Source organism: Trichoderma virens, assembly GCF_000170995.1.
Source record: "Trichoderma virens Gv29-8 chromosome Unknown TRIVIscaffold_89, whole genome shotgun sequence".
NCBI lineage: Eukaryota > Fungi > Ascomycota > Sordariomycetes > Hypocreales > Hypocreaceae > Trichoderma > Trichoderma virens.
The window spans coordinates 617,681-636,631 of NW_014013660.1; the positions used below are offsets into that span (position 1 = coordinate 617,681).

The following is an 18,951-nucleotide window of genomic DNA, read 5'->3' on the forward strand; positions in this document are numbered from 1 at the left end:
CAGCACAGGCACCCCAGGGCCCAGTGTCGACGCATCGACCAATCTCCTGTACTCGTATGAGTGGTTGTTTCCTTGCTGTTGGTCCCGATAGCACCAACCAGCCGTTTTTTTGGCTCCTTTTTCTTTGCTTTTTTTCATTGGGGCTGAAACGCTGACGGCGTTCAAAAGTCCCAGATGCCAGGATTAGCATAAGATGATACACTGCGAAGCGATTGTCCTGGACGAGTCATATCAGTGGTTGTCGTCACGGTAAGATGTTGTCTCTTTTCTCCCTCTCGCTCCCCGCTGTCTTCCCCTTTACTGCATGGAATGCGTGGGGCCTGGAAATCCCCTGGCCATTTGTTTGTCTTTCAGCTGAAAAGGCAAAAATGCTGCATTCGACAAGCAGACTTCGCTTGACCGGATACATATGCCTTGGTCCCTGTCGGGACGGGATGTGGTGCTTGACAGAGGTCATCAAAGGCAATTGAACACTAATAACTACGACTCGTCCCTGCGGCTGAACAGAGCTGCGGGTCGCACTTGGACCGACCCCCTAACAGCAGTGGCTTGAGAGAGTTGCCCTTCGATTTGCGGTGGTGGTGCTTCTCAGCACTTTTGGGTTAATCGAAGTACATAGCATGCCGTGCCACAAGACGACGTGTCTTGTACTTGTTAAGTCGTTGGGATATGGAGGGGTGACCTGCCGCGCAGCCAAGTGTTCACGGTGTGCTGGTAGTTTGCCTTTGCGCTTCAGCTCAGCACCAGTCATGGTATCCCAGCGTCGCGGTATCCTGGCAACCTGGGTAGTGGTACATCCAAGCCTTGTCTTAAAGCCCCCCACCTAGAAAAGCAAAGCTGGAAACGCGAATCTTGGAGACATGGCGCCACGTCTCTGGGCTTCTCCACAGTGGCTTAAGACAGGCAAGGGTGTGTTGCCGGTCGTCCGGGATGGCGCTGCCAGGTGCTGCCAACTTTGGATCTCACTGGCAGAGGTGGTTCCCGCACCCACTGGCTCAACCACCATGTCGGATTGACAGGTCTCACCACGAGACACGACACAGCCAGACGTCGACGACAATGGCTTCCATTTGCGCCTCCACCGCCACAGTCGACAGCTCCTCGTACAGAGGCATGTGTGAGGTTGCGGTCTCAACCCGTAATTTTCGAAGCAGTTTCAACTCGGTCTCGATTTGCCCTGGTGATTAATAGTTGAGCGTGGTTGGGCCAGCAGTGCTAAGCATGCTTGGAGTCGCGCAGGCCGCTACGAGAGCGCCTTGGCCGGCAGCCGGAAGGCGTTCTAAGTCTCTGCTATGTGGAGGACGTCGGCCAGCGAAACTAAGAGCTCGAGCCGTACCGCGTCCCACCAGAATTGTTGACCCGTTAAGACCACATGGGAGAAACCACTAAAAGACAGCTGTTAGCGGTGTTTCCGGCTTAAAGCCAATGCTTGGAGAGAAATTACCATGATAAGAACATTTCTTGTCTCCTCTGGACATGTAGCTGCACATATACCTACTTGTACGAAGCACTTTTACGCAGCAATGTCCAGTCGAGGAAACATGGGCCGTAGGGCGCTGTTTGTTGAAGCCTCGGATCCTTTTCCGCAATAGCGGCGATAAGCGTCAAGTGCCTGTTGGCTGGGTCGTATAAAAACTCGCGTGAGAAAGCACTGCATCTTCGGCCAACCTTTTCCGCATCGTCGGATAAGATAGTCGGCAGCTTTGCCTGGGCAAGCAGCTGAAGTCAATGTATGTATTAAAGGTCTGACCATTTGCAAAGCTGGGCTCCATGGCGGCGACTAGCTCGACGCGCGAGCCTGCTTTTGGAAGCGAATCAATCCCGGGAGGTCTGGGCTGGGTGTCGACATGAGGATGGTGTTGGTGAAGAGAACCCGTACTTGTACATGTAAGACGGACCGGGCTGACGATGCGAGGTGCTGCTGCTAAATCCTTACTGCGGCCTTGGTGCCTCGACGTGGAAAGACACCTGCTGGCCTCTAGGGACTAAGGCACCTTTGCCTTCGAAGCATCTTGGCTTCATTCCAAACGCACAGAATGCCCCTACAAGTGGTGTAGTGCTGATATTGAGGTCCATCAGATGTTTCAAACAGTCATTTCACACTGGCTTCCCTGTGACTGCCCAGCTGGGAAGGGCCTGGCTGTCACTGTCTCTTTCTTGTTGGCTCCGACCTGCTGGAATGGCAACTGCTTCTAACGGGAGTCGATCTCAGGTGCAGCCGTTAGGCTGGCAAGCTGGGCAGGCACTGTACTAGCCCGGGACTTGGGTAGCGTTAACGTGGTCTACCCCACGTGTTGGCCAGAACCAGCACCCTCTAGGTACCTCTTAGCAGCAGAGGGGTACGAGTGTAGTACAGTACAGCGCTCCTGAGCTGCAGCTCTGTGCTCCTTCCTTCACCTTGGACACATGCAGCAGCAGGCACTCGGCTGCTGCTTCTCTAATGTGATCTCATTGAACTAACCGCTACGACCTAGCAGGTGCTAAGCACAACCTAAATTATTGCCCAGGCCGTACTAGCGTTGGTGGTCCATGTCATTGGCTTCGCAGTCGGACTTCTTTCGATGCCCTCCATTCATCTCAGCTCATGTAGCTAAAGGGAGTCTCTTGATGTGGCGTCACAGACGGGGCCCAAACCTCCAAGCTGCTCTGCTTTGGTCACATTTTGCCAGCTTCGTGGATCTCGCTCGACTCGATTCTTCGGCATGCCAGGCGAGAATAGCCTAAAATCGGAAGCAAGGCAAGGGGAACGACGTGAAGGGAGAGCACTTGGGCTCAACACGAGTCGAACAAGACAAGGTGCTGCGATACAGGCTCTTGGGTCCGGAGGATTGCACTTCAAATAGGCGACTCCGATGGTGTTCTCCATTGCGCCAAGCTGGAGCCATGGATGGAGCAGGCTGGGTCTCGTGACGGGGCACGCCTGCTGATCAGCGCATACAAGAGCATTTAGCGACATCGAGCCAAAGCGCCTTTTTACTCATGGCGTCTCCCATCCCTGCTTCTGCTTCTGTGCCTGACCTGACGACGATCTATTGATTCAATGGAGGTGCAATCAACAGCAACAATGCTACTGCCAATGCGAACAACATGGCATCAATGTCAGTCGGTGCCACTCTCTGCTATCGCTGAAACCATCTCCACTCGTTCCCGAAATCACTGACTAGCAAGCCCGCAACGGTTCATGACACGGAAACGTGGTCCAAGAAGGTGGATTAATTGGAGCAATCCGTGACGGGCGCATGCACAAGACTCTGGTGTTCATCCCATTTGACCGCGGCCGCTCAAGAGGGGGGGGAAAGGGGGGAGCAGAGCAGCTATTCGCGGGGCATGATGATACGATGAAGAGCAAACTCGTGGCAAGCCGATGGCTGTACTGCTGCATGCGGGCGACCCAAACGGTAAGCAACTGCATCATGCTAGGAGCATGTCCTGAACTCTGATTAATTACAGGCAGTATCAGATCAGAGCGATCAAAGAGATAACCGGCAGCCAGCTCTCTATTGGCCTGGCCCACAGAACACGACGCCGTTGATGCTGATGCCGCCAACCAGCCCTTGGTTTCCCTCGCGACCCCACCTCCTTTGTTTCCCCATATGCCGTGGAGCCAGAGCTACGGTATGTTTCACTTGTTTTTTCTGGCAGCAGAATGAACCTGGCGTCGCCCATTTGAGTGCATTTTGGACATCGAGCACTGCGCCCATGTCTTGTCTCATGGACAGCGCCACCATTGCTGCCTCATACTAATTGAGCGTCAGCTAGCATTGACGCTGTGCCTTAGTATGTGTATACTAATCTACCGCTATTGTCGGGTGGCACTCCAAGTATCTGCTCTCCAGGCTCTCGACTTGGTGCCGATAACAGCAACATGACGCCAGTCCTTTTCCATCCTGAGAGATGAGCCTCCGTTCGGGGCACTAAACTATAGTAGCATGATCCAATGTTAATTGGATTATGCAAAGCCATGGCCCGGTAACACCTTTAATTAGCATCTGCTCTCTTCTCGGCCTGGCCATTACAATTCCCAATTTTTTCTCCATGTTGCCTTTTTTTCTTTCTCTCTTTCTCTCGTTTAACGAAGTGCTCGTCTCACCGTTAGCCCCAGAGGCTACGCAATCCTCGCTGGTCTAGACAGGGTTATCCTGGTGCAGCCGCTTGTCATCCTGGACACCAGCCCTGGCAACCTGGTTAGCAAGGGCTTGAGTGCCGCTATTAACTTCCCGAGCTTCCATGCGGCACAGGCACAGAGTGCGAATTACCCCGTAAAAGCACAGGCACACTCGGAACTTGCTGACCAACGAAAACGTCAAGTCTCGCCATTCTCTTGGTTTTCTGCGCCAAGGGGAGAAGAGAATAACGAAGGGAAAATGACCCCTGGGAGTTGCCTCGGTTCTCCAGGTGGATACTCCCCATGCTATATTGCCCCCGTACGAGAGGGAAGAAGAAGAATGAAATAAAAAATAAAGTGAACCGAGTAGCTCCCGTGCCATGGAGATGGGAGAGCAATTCTCAATACTGGTCAAAGCAAGCCCTGGTGTGAGACAGAGCTAGAGGCGACGCTACACAACGCAAGGATCGTGACCAAATCGAAGGAGATGCGTTAGCACAGTCCCAACGCGCGTTGTTCTCAGCAGAGGTGCTGGCCTTGGGCGTTTAGTCACCCCAAACCCAAGCCCTTCCTGGCCATGGTGTTACGGTTTGGCCAATGCCTGCTCCGGCTTGAGCGAATGAAGACGAGTTTGGCTGAGGGGAACCTCCCTCGGTACGGACACCTGAACTCTATACAACGACTGGCATCTCCCTGGACTCCCAAGGGTGGTGCTACAGCTGCTGGTACTAGCACCAGTGACTACTGTACAGCAGGTGGTGTGTCCCGTCGTGTGCTCGTACGTGTACTTTGTATACGTGATGCTGGTACTGTACAACCCACAGAGCATAAGCCGTACAGCTTTGTTTCGGGAGCCGGTTGCTGCAGTCCGTCTAGTGTGCTGCACGAAGCTCAAGTGCCTGATATCCGTTTCTAGCCACGCGCAGCAGCTTTGGACCACCCAAGATGCCGCGGGGATCACGACTAGTGAGCACGATGACCCATCGGCGTGGTCGCGACGAGAGCTCGAATCTCTTGTTCTCGAATCCGCCCCTCTGCCTCCATTTCCGTGCCGCTGGCGACGGGACAGAGTGGCACATGGTACCTTGGAGAGACAAGGACGCGCTACTACGATGCCCTGGGTGGTACGGTACCTACCATACTGTACTTGGTATACCTTGCCGGCCCCCTTTGTTGGCCGATGGAGAGTCTGCCGACGGCGGTAAAAGCACATGTCCTCGTCCACAGAGCGATTGAGGTGTTGGTTCTGGCGTGCCAAGGCCAAGAACTTGGGAGCTTGTCCTGCCACGATCCCGGCGACTCGGCATCAGAGTGCTGTGCTGTCCAGTACCCAAGAGCCAAAGTACGAGTACTACATAGTATGTACACCTGAGGAGAGGAGTCCACCACTATCAATATTAAAGTCTGGGACGGTCCATGCTATTGAGACGTCAGTGCTAGGTACCCGACCAGGGACGGAGCTGAGTGGGTTCCCAGTTGGTCGTGTCAAACTGGACCCGATATCTGTCCCTCCACACGCTCGTTCTGGGACCTGTACCGATGTCAATATTGATTGATCGGTCTGGTACCTGCTTGTGCCTTGTGTCAGTGTCTGTGCCGACGGACACGCGGGACTCGTAGTGTCAATACCTGTACTGTACTCGTACTACCACTGCACCACCTATAGTACTAACCCATCCATAGCTCAACATGAATGCAGCCAGCAGACGCGATGGGTGAACTGATGTGACCCGGCTTGGTGCGGTACAGCAAGCTCAGCAAGCACAGCAGAGCATTTTGGTCCATTCAACGCCTGGCTGGCCCTCCCTGCCCGCCCTGCGCCCGTGTCACCCTGACTAAAACGCTCTCGCGGTGACATGCCGACCATCAAGGCCGACGCCGTGGTTTAAGGCCGTCGACGGCCCAGACCCTGGCCAGGTGGGTGTAGCATTTGGGCGGCCGCTACTGCTGGCGTCGCTACTAGCACGACCGCGGTGCCCTGGAGCAGCGCCTGTAGCCGGCCTAGAACCTGCCTTGGCAGCTAGCGGCCACTGCTAGCACTGCAGCCCGCGACGCTCCAGGCATCGCCGCAGCGGCACCCCAGCCTGCGGCCTCTGGGGCTTCCAGCACGTTTGGCCAGGCGGGCCGGACGATCTCTGGCTTCAATGCCTCGTCGACCAGGCAGTTCCTCGCGCATGCATGGCAACGGGGCCCAGAGAGGGAAACAAAAGAAAAGAAAGGCAAAGAGGGAAACGAGGGAACCAGAAAAAGAACCCCGGCCTGCGCCTGCAGCTGCGTCTGCGTCCACGTCCACGTCCTCAGCAGCCAGCGATTGGCCCAGCAAACAGCTGCGTTCCAGCTCCCTGCCTGCAGCAGCAGCAACATCCCAGCGAGGCTCTCCGTCCGCCTTTTCGCTTCGTCCATCCTCACCTCCAGCCGCTGCATCTGCACCTTACAAGTACCCGAACATATGCTCCATGTCCCTTTTTTGCCCTCTTTGTCTTCTCATGCCCTGCCTCGTTGACTGCTTTGGACCTTTGCTGCTTACTTCTTCTCTCTCCTGTCTACTCCGTACTCTCTCTCCTTTCTCTCTCTCTCTCTCTCTCTCTCTCTCTCTCTCTCTCTCTCTCTCTCTCTGTCTGCACCCTTACTCTCTCTCGCGCACCTCTTGTCTTCTCTCCTCACGCTCACGCCTTCTCGCTCTCCCGCCTTTTCTTCTGCTGCTTCGCTCAAATCCTCCCTTGCTCTCCTTGATTGGCCATCTGACAGGCGCGCTCTTCTGCGACGCTGCTGACACGCCAGCCGGTTGGGACCAAGGAGGCTACCGTCCAAAGTGGACTGGCCAACACCAGAAAAACGGCCGCGAGTAAGAAAGCGACAAGAGAGACATCTGCTGTCTTTGTGCGGGGCCACACAGCTGCCATCGTCCGGGTGGGTTGTTACTAATTGGCCCATTCGATCCTCTGCCTTTGATCTCATATCAACCGGCACATCCTCTCCGTCCTCAACTTGCAAGCAGCTTCTGCCCTTCTCCCGGTGACTGCCGCTCCCACCCAGCCCGACTTTTGACTCTCGTTTCGCTTCGGGCTCGGATCCCGATCTTCTTCTTCTTCTTTGGCCTCCTTGGTGTTTTACTAGAGTCCCAAGAACTCGGCTCTAGTCTACGGGCGTAGCTTCTTCTTTTTCTTTTATAAAAAAAAAAGAAAAAAAAGAGAGGGATTCCATCTAGCACGTTGGCGATATTCTGAGCTTGTCGCCCGTACTACCACGCCGAACCTTGTGTGCCCATGCCAGAGCTAGCTAGACATTGCTACACATAACTCTTGCTGCTTCTCCTCTCTGCACTTTGGCCATAGCGATTTGGGTTGATTTCTCCGACTGCTTGATATTCTTGTCGTGTCCTGGAGCGCACAATTCCGTACCTGGAGTCAAAATCACACCGTCTCTATCTAGCTCTAGTCTTCATCTGATTCGTCCGACACCACGGCTTCTACTATAAATCGATCGGCAGCGCCTTGCACAAACAAACTTCGCCTTCCATCTGCTGGTATCATCAAGCAACACGGCGTCTGAGAGCGTTCTATTTGCCTGGCTGTGTCCTCTCCCATTAGACCTGTCACCGAAGCTTTGGATAAACGCCAACCTCGACATTATCTTGCCCGTTTCTTCTTCAACACGATTCGGCTTCCCCCAGCTTGCTTGCACCTCGTCTCGACATTGGCTGCTACTGTTACACAGCCTCGCCGGTTTTTGCACGCTCGGGTATAACAGCGTCCTCGCACACGCCCTCCTAACTGCCAGCAGCGCCATCCCATGAGATCCTGATCTTTCACGAACATGCAATAATCCACCTATCGCCTTACTTTTCAACAATCGCACACCACCACCTTGATTGACCCATTCCTATTTGCCGTCTCTGCGCTACCTTGGGAGCACAGACTGAATATCAACCGTCTCACCCCTTTACAGCACGACGTTGGTAGCACGACATCGCGAGACAAATAAATTCTCTCCAACTCTAAGAGAATTACAACAGTACATTCTGAGCAAACCATTGCCGCCGGCGCTAGCTTCTGCATCCTTGGCCTCTCTTTCTGGCCTATGCAAACCGAGAGTCGTACCAAGCAGAGCCAAACTACCTGCTGAATCTCCTTGGGGACTCGTTGGATATTTGTTAAATCCGCCTGCCTGCGCTTCGCTCGTACTGCCACAAACCCAGAAAACGCTCAACCTCTCCTCCAGCCATGGTTCAGGACTGGACCCGGGATTCGTTCCCCCGTCACCCGACCTTTCAGCCTCAGTATTATGATGGAACCACTGCGCGCCACCAATCTTTTTCTTCTGAGCGATACACCTCTGATGTTGTTCAACGACACCACTCCTTTCCACAGGAGCGCGTTGGTGTAGAAGCTGACAATGCCCGTTTTCAAGAGGGCAATGACTCGCGCCGCCCGCCACTCATGGTAAGTTGCATATGATGCCGTCGGCCTTGGACTTTTCTGACAAGATGCGAACGACAGCAAATCGACGAGGCACTGAGAACCCACTGCGGCATTGTGGCCAAGCACTATTTTGTTGCCGCCATCAACGAAGATGGGGCCTCCATGACCTTCTTCAGTCCTAGCCCGGGACGTGGGATGACGGACAGCACCATCCGCCAGTTCTTTGACGCCGGCAGATACCGCCAGGTCATGTCTCGCATTGACGCAGGTAAGATTCTCCTGTAACCCACCCCTGGGCGGGTTGCTAATGTGGATATCAAAGGCGCGGACCCTATGCTGGACGACTATCTTGAGGAAGGCTTTTACAACCGTCCCGCTGCTTTTAACCGTAGTCGGGTGATTGACCGCCGCCGCAACTCTGGATTCGGTGATTGGAGTGACAGCCCCGTCCGCCAAGGCCGCAAGCGCGCAAGAGGACCGCGGGCTGTAAATGATGAAGACGATGTTCCTATGACTGTCTCGTCTCGTAGAGGCATCAGGATCGGCGACTCTCCCGCTGTATGGAGTTTCTATGAGCAGCGATTTAAGAACTGCCAACAGACGGCTTGCAAGCTCATTGCCAAGGCCTGGGTCAAGGCCGTGGAGCCCAAGAAGCAGTCTACGCATCCTTACACCGGCAGCGATGAAAAGGCGCCTGCTTGGTGGCCAAAGCCGTGGGGGCCTACCAAGGACGACAAGGTCCGGCACAAAGAGCCCGATCACTTGTACAAGCGAGGTTAGAAAGAATCACCCCTTGGAAGCACTGGAAGAATCGATGAAGACTGACTAAAAAGCAGAACGTGTACATCTTCTCGCTCACATCCTTAGATTAGTGGTTGAGCCCAACACTAAGCAGCATCCTGATATCCAAAAACTTGGCTTGAACGTGAAGAAGCTCGAAGAAACAACAGTCGAGGCCCTTTCATCCTTCTTCATGGACAATGAAGCCAACGCCAAGAAGAGGCCGTTCCTGAACGAAATCTTCAAAGTAGCTCGTCAGGAGGAGCGATACAAGAATGGCGAAATCGGTAAGCCGACCCAGGTCAAGTTCAGGCTTTTCTATATGCTAACCGCAAGAAAGATGGTTCGACCGAGGTCTATGTTATGGCAGAAGACAAGATGCCCGAGAGTTACGCTTCGGACAATGAGGAGGCTACGTACATTAAGGATGAAGATGATCATGAGGCCAGATCTAAACCCCTGGCTGCTCAGTGCCTCCCTCATCCGGCAGCATCAGAGCCCAGCTCCGCCACAAGCATTCGCCCGCCCACCTTTATAAATGACATAACGGTCAGAGCCAATGCGTTTCCACCGTCCATGATTGCAGAACTTCCCGCGCAGCCTCACACATTTGTCGAAAGCGCTACAATGTCCGTTCACAGCAGCCAGCCCGTGGCTACTACTGCTGCTGCTAACATCGCTCTCGACATGGTCGCAAGCCCTCACGACGCCAGCCGCCGGCCATCAGTGTTCAGTGACTACGCCAGCCCTGGAGGGATGTACAGTCAGCAATGGCCACAGGCATCGACGAATACCAACGCATCCACCATGTATCCTTATGCTCAGCAGCAAACCACCGCACAGTCAACGTCGTTTGTCGGCTCCGGGGTTTCGATGACAACCAATCAGCCCTTCATAGCCAATTCTTTTGAAGCACCGCAACGGAGCGAATATGACCAAACCGGAACCTCTCTATTTCGATCGGGGGACTTGTCTCAGGCACCCCCAGTCACCCAACAGCAGGGTTACGGCTACGCGTTGCCAAATGATGCGCGGGGAATGAGGGTCATGACCCAGGTTGTGGATGCCGCTGGACATCGCCCGTCTCTACAATAGAGCGGCACAGCAACAAGGCATAAGGCAGTGCGCACAGCTATGCTGGCCTTGGGCTCAACGATGGGTATGGCGGCCTGGTCTAGACAGTACAGGGCGCGGTACGCACCGGAACGCATGATGACACTTTGTGTGTGAATTTCGATTGTGATTTTTTTTCCTTCTTGTCGTTGCTTATTTCAAGTCTTTACGAGCCTTGGCGTTTACTGGGCTTTCGACAGCCCGCAGGGGGCTTTCTATTCTGCAATTGATATCTCGACGAAGCAGACGGATCTTACTTACGCTGCCTCGGTTTCTCCTTTCCACTTTTTTCAAGGCTGCCTTTTCCTGTCTTGACCCTGTTTAGTGCTTGTGTGTGTCTGCGAGTAGGCTCTCGCGGTGGGTGGATATTTGCCTCTGGCGGATGCTTTGATGAGTTTCTGCGATAACAGTCACCTGGCGGGCACAGCCTCTGATTTTTCAAAACGTAGTTTTGGTTTGGCACCTTTGAGACTTGACGCACGCTAGCGTAACGATTGCAATGTCGGGGAGATTTTTGGCTTTGTGTGGCATTTTCATTGGAGTTTTGTTTCTAATCAATATGGATGCAGATGGATGGGCTGATATGGTGAGGGAGGCTGAGTGGTTATGGGATGTAGAACGAAACAAACAAACGAAGCGAGCGAGCAAGCGAGCGACTGTCATCTTTTGGGAAGCTTCAAGTATCTTGGGAAGAAAATTGGCCTTTTCTTTGGGCGGGTATCTGGATTTTGTATTTTGTTTTTTCTTTCTCGTTTTGATATGACGGTACTTAATTTTTGATGCTATTATTTAATGGGTATACGTGCATGAGGCAGTGATGAATGCTTTTTCTTTTTCCTTTACAAGTTTTGGTATCCTTTCTTATGGGCTTCGCCTTTTTCACTGTCATTTGCAATTGTTCTCTTACACCCGTGGACTCGAGAACCCCCTACATGACCTTTCAATCTTCCTAACTGAGAATAAACGGAACATCTCCGAGCTGGGAAATTCACACACGGGGGATTTAATTGCGCATCGTTTCCTGACCAACAGTTTTCCGAGCGGGAGAAGATGAAAAAGGGGGGGCTTGTTTTTGGTGTCGAGGTGCTGGATTCGGCATGTATGGATGCATAGCCGCGGGCTGGGGTTAGCTAGAAGGATAAGTTGCATGGATATATATGCAGGCAGCGAAGTAGGGAAGCCGGGCTGATGATTAAAGGGTGTTTCATAGCTTGGAAAGGCGAAGACGGGATTGGAGCTGAGATGGAAGAAGAGATGAGGTGAGTGTCTTGATCTCATTCCCGTCTTCATCCCTTTACTTCCCTTTCTTTAAAGCACGGCCGGAAAGAAATCTGTGTGGCTTTTGTTTGTCGCTGTGAAGCTAACGGGACAAGGATGTGTGGAGTTGACAAGGAGAGTTGCCGAGCGAGAAAAGAAGGGGCTGCGACGAACTGATTCTGGGATTTGCTGGAGGCGGGGATCGGATCGACGGGAAGGGGGGAGGGGAATGAAATGTGATGTGGTATAAGTGATTGATTCTGATTTATGCGTGTGCGTTGTCACTTGTTTAACATTTTGCTTGAGCCGGGTGTGGAGATTTTTGTGATTTGATGGGGAATTGGGCGAAGCGTGAAATGGAGCTTAGGGGAGCAAGACTTGTTGGACGGTAGGAATGGAGCCTGAAAGCTACCGATAGGTATGGCTTATGCAGGCTTTTGGCGAATTGTAGCTGTGGTGGTGTATGTGTGTTCCAGGAAAGACGCCAGGGGGGTTGGAGAGTTGCGATAGAGAGGAGGAGAGAGAGAGAAGGAGAAAAAAGTGATGTGTCATGTATCCGGCAATGTACTTGTACAGGCACGGGCTGCGGTTGGTGAGTTGCAGTAGTCTACATGATTCAGGACAAGGCTACTAAAGCATGTATGTCTGAGTGTGGGAAGTGGAAGAGAGGGTGTGTGGAATGGAGCCGGATGGATGGGATTGGAGGAAGAACGAGGTGAGTTGAGTGTGTTCAGCTGGCTAGGGGTGCAGGATGGCTAAACACTTGGGGAAGGGAAGGGATGGCGAGGGAAGAAGAGCGAGGCTGGAGGTTGAGATGGGTTGTTTGGGTTTGACTGCGAGACTGGATGCTGTATCGAGGTGGCATGTATTATTGGGGGAGTGTGGTTTGTGATCTGGGGAGAGACGATGTGATGGCTCGATAAGGAGAAGGGCAAGGGTCCGCTCTGAAGCAAAGCAGAGCAGAGCGTGATGAACCTCTCTTACACGGCCAAGCAACGACGCAGCAAAGAGATAGCTCAGCTTCTCTTGTCTCTCGCCTATTCACCAGATTGCAGCCAGTCAGTCACCAACACATATCCGCTTCAGCTGCGTCCCCCCTCCTCGCAGGTCTCTCCCGCAAAAACGCCAGCGCTATTTCTGCAGCTCGCGTAAAATGCGTGTGTGTGTCAGGTAACAACAACATCCCAATCCCAGTCGCCGCAGCGAAAAAAAGAAAAAAAAAAAGGCCAGGTCCCTACCACTCTCTTACGGCAGGGCTGGGACGAGGAGAGAAAAAAAAATGGTGAGCGGTCTGGCCCGTCTCGCCTTATACTTCCGGGGCGTGTACCGGTACTTCTTGGGAGGGGGGATGACAGTGTCTTGTCCTTGCTTTGGATTTTGTTTGGTTGCCTTGTGGGGCTGGGCAGAGGTTTGGGTGTTGGTTTAATATTTGAAGGTGCGTTTATTGCTATTGTGGTGCTCTTCAGATTAAGAATTGGAGAGAGTGAGGCTTGTAAGCGAAGGAGAGGGGGGAGGGAAATGGTCTGATTCTGATTCTGGGCGTGCATGGTGCGTTTCTTGGTGATGTGTGCAAGCAGATTATATTATGCCCGAGTATCATAGATGTTGAGAGATATGAAGTACTGCTTGATTGCCCATCTTCGCTTTTAGCATCGACGTGCGAATATAAGCTGACAGTGGAGACTTTCATTGCGAGTGTCCTCTTACACGGGCAAAATACAAGAGGTGATAAGGGGATTCTCTTTGTGATTCGATCCGGATGTCACAAACGCGTTAAACTGGGCCGGAAAAAGATGCTCTATTAATACAACCCTTGTTTTTTGATGACCACTTAGTTCCATCTATTTTCCCTCCGGTTTCCTTCTCTAGCCCTGCCAGCCATCCGATCAAACCGGGTCGATTCTTGCAGGCAAAGCACCCAACCAACTCCTCCATTCTTTCTATCCTAGCCAAGGTACATGCACAGTATACAAACCAAATATCAAACGCAAGACCATGTCGAATGTCACCACCCAATGTAATATCGTATCATCAAAGGTACCTCTTTCACGTATATACCCTGTCCGCAAACCCTTGTCCCATGTCCTCGGCTCGACCATGGGGGGTGGAAAAAAAGGAAAAACAAGAGCAAAAAGTGACAAAAAAGTTAACGAGGGGTAAAAATCCGAAAACAATGAAAGAAATGGGCGCGGAGGGCAGTTCGGAGCCAGCTCCGTCGCTTTGGTTGGCTCTCCGTTTTCTCGCCCTTAGTTTTTTTTTTTTTTCCTTGGTAATCGTGTGGAGAAGGAGATTTTTGTTCGTGATGATGAGCTCTTTGTCGGGCGATTGATTGTCAAGGGCGAAAGAGATGTTGTTAGTTGAAGTATGTTTTAGGGGAGAACTTGGACAAGCCCCGGGTTGGCGGTTTTCGGTTCTGTATGTTTGGTATAACAACATACTGTATGCGACAGAGAGCTATGCCAAATGGGATACTGATGTGTCGTATTTTGGTTTTCACGGCACCAAGTTTCCCTCCCTGCGTATCTGCCACAGAGATGCAGGCTCAGCGACCTGGCAGGGGAGTTTCAAGTGGTGGATGGCGTCTCCAACGCAGTTTACGTCGCTTGAGATGCGCTCCTGGTGTATCGTGAGAACGCGATCAGACCGGATCGAGGCAGCTGCTTCCCACGCCTTGACCACATCAGGGCTCATCTCCAGACGCCATGTCCCGCGCCAGGCGATGGACACATCGCCTCCGTCGACGCGGTAGATAAAGGCACAGGCGTTGTCCTTTCCACCGTTCCACAGCACAAAGGTCTCTAATTCGGGCATCTGCCTCGCTAGAGCCGCTGCCCTGCATAGCAAGTCCCCAATCTTGTCGTGGGTGTCCAGGCTATCTCTCAGGAGCTGTGAAGTGAGCGCCACACTCTTCAGTTGTGACCATGTCCACGACGGCTTGCAGTGCCGAAAGATGTGTTGGGCATCGACCATGAATGAGACGGCGAGGTGCTTCATGCCGCAGCTCTTCTTAGCAAAAGCGTCGCCTAGGCCGTCCGCAATGGCAATCGAGTTGATGGTGAATGTCGTGGCCTCCTTGGGAGTGTATTGGGGAAGAACTTTGTAGAATTTGGGCGAGTCCTCAAACACTACCAGGTTGGTGACGCCCCTGGACAACTCATGTAGGAGTGCACGACGTAGATCTAATTACCAGAAATGTTAGCAGTCATTGATAATGAACAAAGCTAACAAAAAGACAAAACGTACCCCTTAAATGGTGCTCTCTCCCGTTTGAACGTGCATTCATATGCACCGCCCATGGCTCATAGCTCATGCTCTTCAACGAAGGCAATGCCCCGAGCATGGCACCCAATCCAGCTGGCGAAATGCACCTCCGAAGCTGTCGACGAATGACAAAGCCAGTAACACCGATGACCCGAGGAAGCGGCTTGCTGGTGAAACTCGAGTCCAGCTTGATAGGCCGGAAGAGGCGTTGCACGGCCAACTCTGTCGCCAAGGAGACTTGTCTGCCGTCGACCCAGCCATGTCGGGGGTCGTGAATCCGGCCAATGGGGCCGTCGTCTTCCCCGGTGCGGCCGTCGGAAAAGTACAGCGGCTTGAACCAGTGTTCGGAGTCGCTGGGCGAGATGACGTTGAGTTCCAGCGTCAACTTGCCATGTTGTCTCTCTTGCCAGGTGCTGAGGGCGGTGAATAGTTTCCGGATCGCCTTTCTGACGGTTCTACCAGTACTTTCTGGACGGGAATTCCAGCTCGCGGAGCATGAGTATGGGTCTCTAGATAGTTCGATTTCGAACCAGATGTGGTGGACCAGATGTCTCTTGTGCTGCGGAATCATGACGTTCAATTCGTCAAGACAAGGGACTTCAAGATTCAGCTTCTTGTAGTTTTCTTTTTCTATGAAATCCTGCCATTCAAAGTTGATGGCCGCACAAGAAGTCCATCCAGGAAACTTTTCGCAGGTGACCTCTTTCATTATCATGAGGCGAATCTCAGGGGGAAGGTCCATCCATGATGATCTTGGTGGAAGGGGCACTACGGGGTATCTGCCGGGGGAAGAGATGCTTGCCATGATGGGGGATGTGAAGAGAAGGGTTGATATCAAGTGCGCGGGTTGTTGGTTGGTTGGTTGGTATATTGATGAATGGGCAACTGATGACTTGGAAGCACTTGATGGGTTGTATACTAGAAGATGAAGTATGGTAGCTTTATTGGGACAGGCTGGTCTTTATAAATGAGATACAAAAGTATGTGTCCCATTGTTTACATTGGAAACTTCCGTAAACATGCTCATGCTTTGGCTGTTATATTGACGATATGACGCAAAGGAAACTTCCGGATCGTTGGTATATACAGAATTTCAAGGTGGCTAAAAGTTACTGGGGAAAAACACTGACGATGGCTTATTTCGATGAGATTCGGAAGAAACCTTCAGGCCCGAGCTTGCTCGATACATATGGATAGATGGATTTCACTAGGAGGAAAAGTAAACAACAACTAGAATTCACGATTGTAGTGGACTATTTCCTTTGAACTTTAGTAGATGGCCTTGTACTTTGGCATTATCTACGGGTTGAAAAAGTGCTTGCTCAACGTCACTCCGAGCTTCAAATATCCGATACTTTATTTTGATAAGGCTTAAATAAAAGAGTCTTATCAATAGGTACTTGCTACTCACACAGTGATACGCATATGTATTCTTGTATATATATCCAAACCGTACCTATTATTTACTTTCCCAAAGGCAAAGTAAACAAATGACTACAAGCCACCGACTACACAGAAGGGATCTTCCCAATTACGCTTTACACCCCCCTCCGAAGCATCGGACTTATAACCCACCAGCAGGAAATGTTAAGAAAAACAAATTACACTCCAGGTTTCCCTTTTCCTCAACTACTCCATGTTCTTGTATCCTCTTAAAAACACACCGCCACTAGAATCACGCCCAGCAACCAGGTCGTCTACAACGCGCGGCCTATGAAATTGGAATAATGTGTGTGGAAAATAAAAAGTCTTTTAATGTCACGGCAACTTCTCTTCCGTTCCCCGTTTGTCTCTTTGTCTCTCTCGTTTCTTTTTTCTGTACATTATTTCCCTAGGGATCATGGGTTGGGTTATAAACCTTGGCAACATGGATGAGAAAAGGAAAGAGAAAAAATAAAAAAAAAAAGGAAAGGAAAACATGTGATCGGCTTTGGCTAAAATGACATGTATATGGAAACACCACTACGATGGTTTTGATCTCAGGGACCAAATTCGCCTCTTTTAACCCAAAACTGAAAAGGGGTCCCATCGCTCAACTACAAACTACAGTAGACTAACATGACAGTTAAGACAGACAATTAGACCTCAATCGAGTTATTTCTATTTTCATGCCGGATATTCACTCTATGCCCTCCTAGTGGCCCCCGAAATACAGCTAAACTGAGACAGACAGCAACAGGGGTCTGCATCCAACCAATTGGTTCTCTGCAGCTTTGCGGCCAATATGGCTAGTAACCGCTTGAATGCATGCATCGGATTCCCTCGAGACTCGCGGAGATGCAGCCTCTGCTTCCGCGATCTTAAGGCAGGGAAGCCTCCAATGACAACCCCTGATCGGATATGCTTCGTGATGACAGCACGGCAAGGCACAGGCTGGGCATCAAGGATCGTACACATTATCTTTGGTCCCCAGCATCGGAGAGCGCTAAACAACAAAAAAGCTTTGCTAATTACGTAGAGGTATTCCCATGTAGCCCAAAGCCAAACCATGTCTGCGCGTATCCGACGCGGTCCAAAACGCATGCGCAGGTTCCCCTTTGTAGTCCTCCAAGTACATCCTACCAAACGCCAAGCTGCTGAAAGAAGGAATCTTACAGTGAGAAATGGTATCTCTCCAGAGCTGGGCCCAGTAAGAATAAAACAAGATTGAGAAAGAGAAAATAAATCGAGGACTTTGGTAAATGAAAACAAAACGGTTCGAAAAACGTAGTCATCATCATTGCCGAGGCAGGCGTGGCAGAAAGAGGCCGGCAGAGGATCCGTATTGACATAGCCTTGCGAAACGGAAGGGGGGAGAAGAAGAAGAAGAAGAAGAAGAAGAAGAAAACATTCATGACAAGTCGTCTCTCTCGTGCTGCATCCTCGCCTATGTCGAAACATAGTAAGCTTCGGAAAAGCTCGAGAGAGATGTTTGAGGGTGGAATATCACCAATGCATGTCCGGATTCCTAACTCGACGGCATACCGGCATTGGGCTCTTCCTTGGGTGCGGCTGGTGGCTCCAGCCCAGCCTGCTGTGCAACTCGCTTCCACGTCTCCAACTCTCGGTACAGCCGCTCGCACTCCTGTTTGAGCTTATCGTTGGACGCACTGAGCTCAGTTATGGCCTGCTCCGTAAGAAGCTTTTCCAATGTCCACTTTTCAATGTTTTGCTGCTCGTTCTCTTTGAGCTGGGTGATGAAACTAACAGCCCGCTGCAAAATCGACCCCTTGTTCTTCTCGCAGCCTGGGACAATCTTGGCCAGCTCGTTGATGCCTTCGTTAATGGTCTCGCGGCGTCGACGCTCCACTACATCCGCGTGTTAATATCCAGCGTTTCCCCCCGAATTCAAGACTTCATGTCTTACCTTCTTTGTGATTATCTTTCCGCATCTTGTGCCACTCTTCTGAGCCAACGCTCGGCTTGGGGTTGGGAGGAGGCGGCGGGACTGCGTATCTGTGCTGTGGAGGAGGAGGGTGAGGTTGAACGCCGTTGGGCGGAGGAGGGGGCTGGCCTTGGTTGACCGTATGATCCATCAGGGGGTCGGGCTGTTGTGTGACGTCTGTGGTGAATGGGGTATCGTGCTTGAATGCGTCGTGACCGTGGTCGGGCTCGACGGGTCCCTGTGCAGAGAACTGCTCCTCGGTTGATGGGGGCACATGGAGGGTCGGGTACATGCCCAGGGCAGCTTGGGCTGTGCTCGTTGCATTGGAAGGATCTGAAGCATCGGTGTGATCCGCAGCGGCAGCTTGCTGGAGGGCGTTGAAGTCGGCCACATTGACGCCGCTCACTGCCGCGGCTTGCGAGGCCTCAATGGCATTCTCGATGAAGGCGGCCGTGTCCGCCGGTGATGCTGACATGGCTGCTGGAGGAGCGGCACGCTTTGTGCGTCCGAGGTTGGGGCTTTCTAGTTCGCGCTTTCGTTTCTGGCCAGGAGAGCCAGGAAAGCCAGATAGATCGGGGTGTTCAGTGACAAGTGCCTCGGCCATCATCTAGCCGTTTGGGTAGGGGAGGAAATAAACAGCGGTGGCGAGC

The 18,951-nt window shown here is 52.1% G+C and overlaps 3 protein-coding genes across 3 annotated transcripts; 1 reads left to right on the forward strand and 2 right to left on the reverse strand.

Annotated features, from left to right (window-relative positions):
• Nucleotides 1-8,673: 8,673 nt before the first annotated feature.
• Nucleotides 8,674-10,401, forward strand: TRIVIDRAFT_161209 (uncharacterized protein; the record flags this gene model as incomplete). Its single annotated transcript, XM_014095817.1, has 4 exons — nucleotides 8,674-8,794; nucleotides 8,849-9,301; nucleotides 9,363-9,593; nucleotides 9,647-10,401. Coding segments are annotated over 4 exons (1,560 nt in total), but the record flags the coding sequence as incomplete, so codon positions are not given.
• Nucleotides 10,402-14,187: 3,786 nt separating this feature from the next.
• On the reverse strand, nucleotides 14,188-15,685 carry TRIVIDRAFT_127669 (uncharacterized protein; the record flags this gene model as incomplete). The annotated part of the gene is made up of 2 exons (XM_014095818.1): nucleotides 14,188-14,829; nucleotides 15,068-15,685. Coding segments are annotated over 2 exons (1,260 nt in total), but the record flags the coding sequence as incomplete, so codon positions are not given.
• Nucleotides 15,686-17,341: 1,656 nt separating this feature from the next.
• On the reverse strand, nucleotides 17,342-18,797 carry TRIVIDRAFT_214285 (uncharacterized protein; the record flags this gene model as incomplete). Its single annotated transcript, XM_014095819.1, has 2 exons — nucleotides 17,342-18,225; nucleotides 18,284-18,797. 2 exons carry the CDS (start codon nucleotides 18,774-18,776, stop codon nucleotides 17,885-17,887), a joined length of 834 nt encoding a protein of 277 aa, XP_013951294.1.
• Between the last annotated feature and the right edge of the window lie 154 nt (nucleotides 18,798-18,951).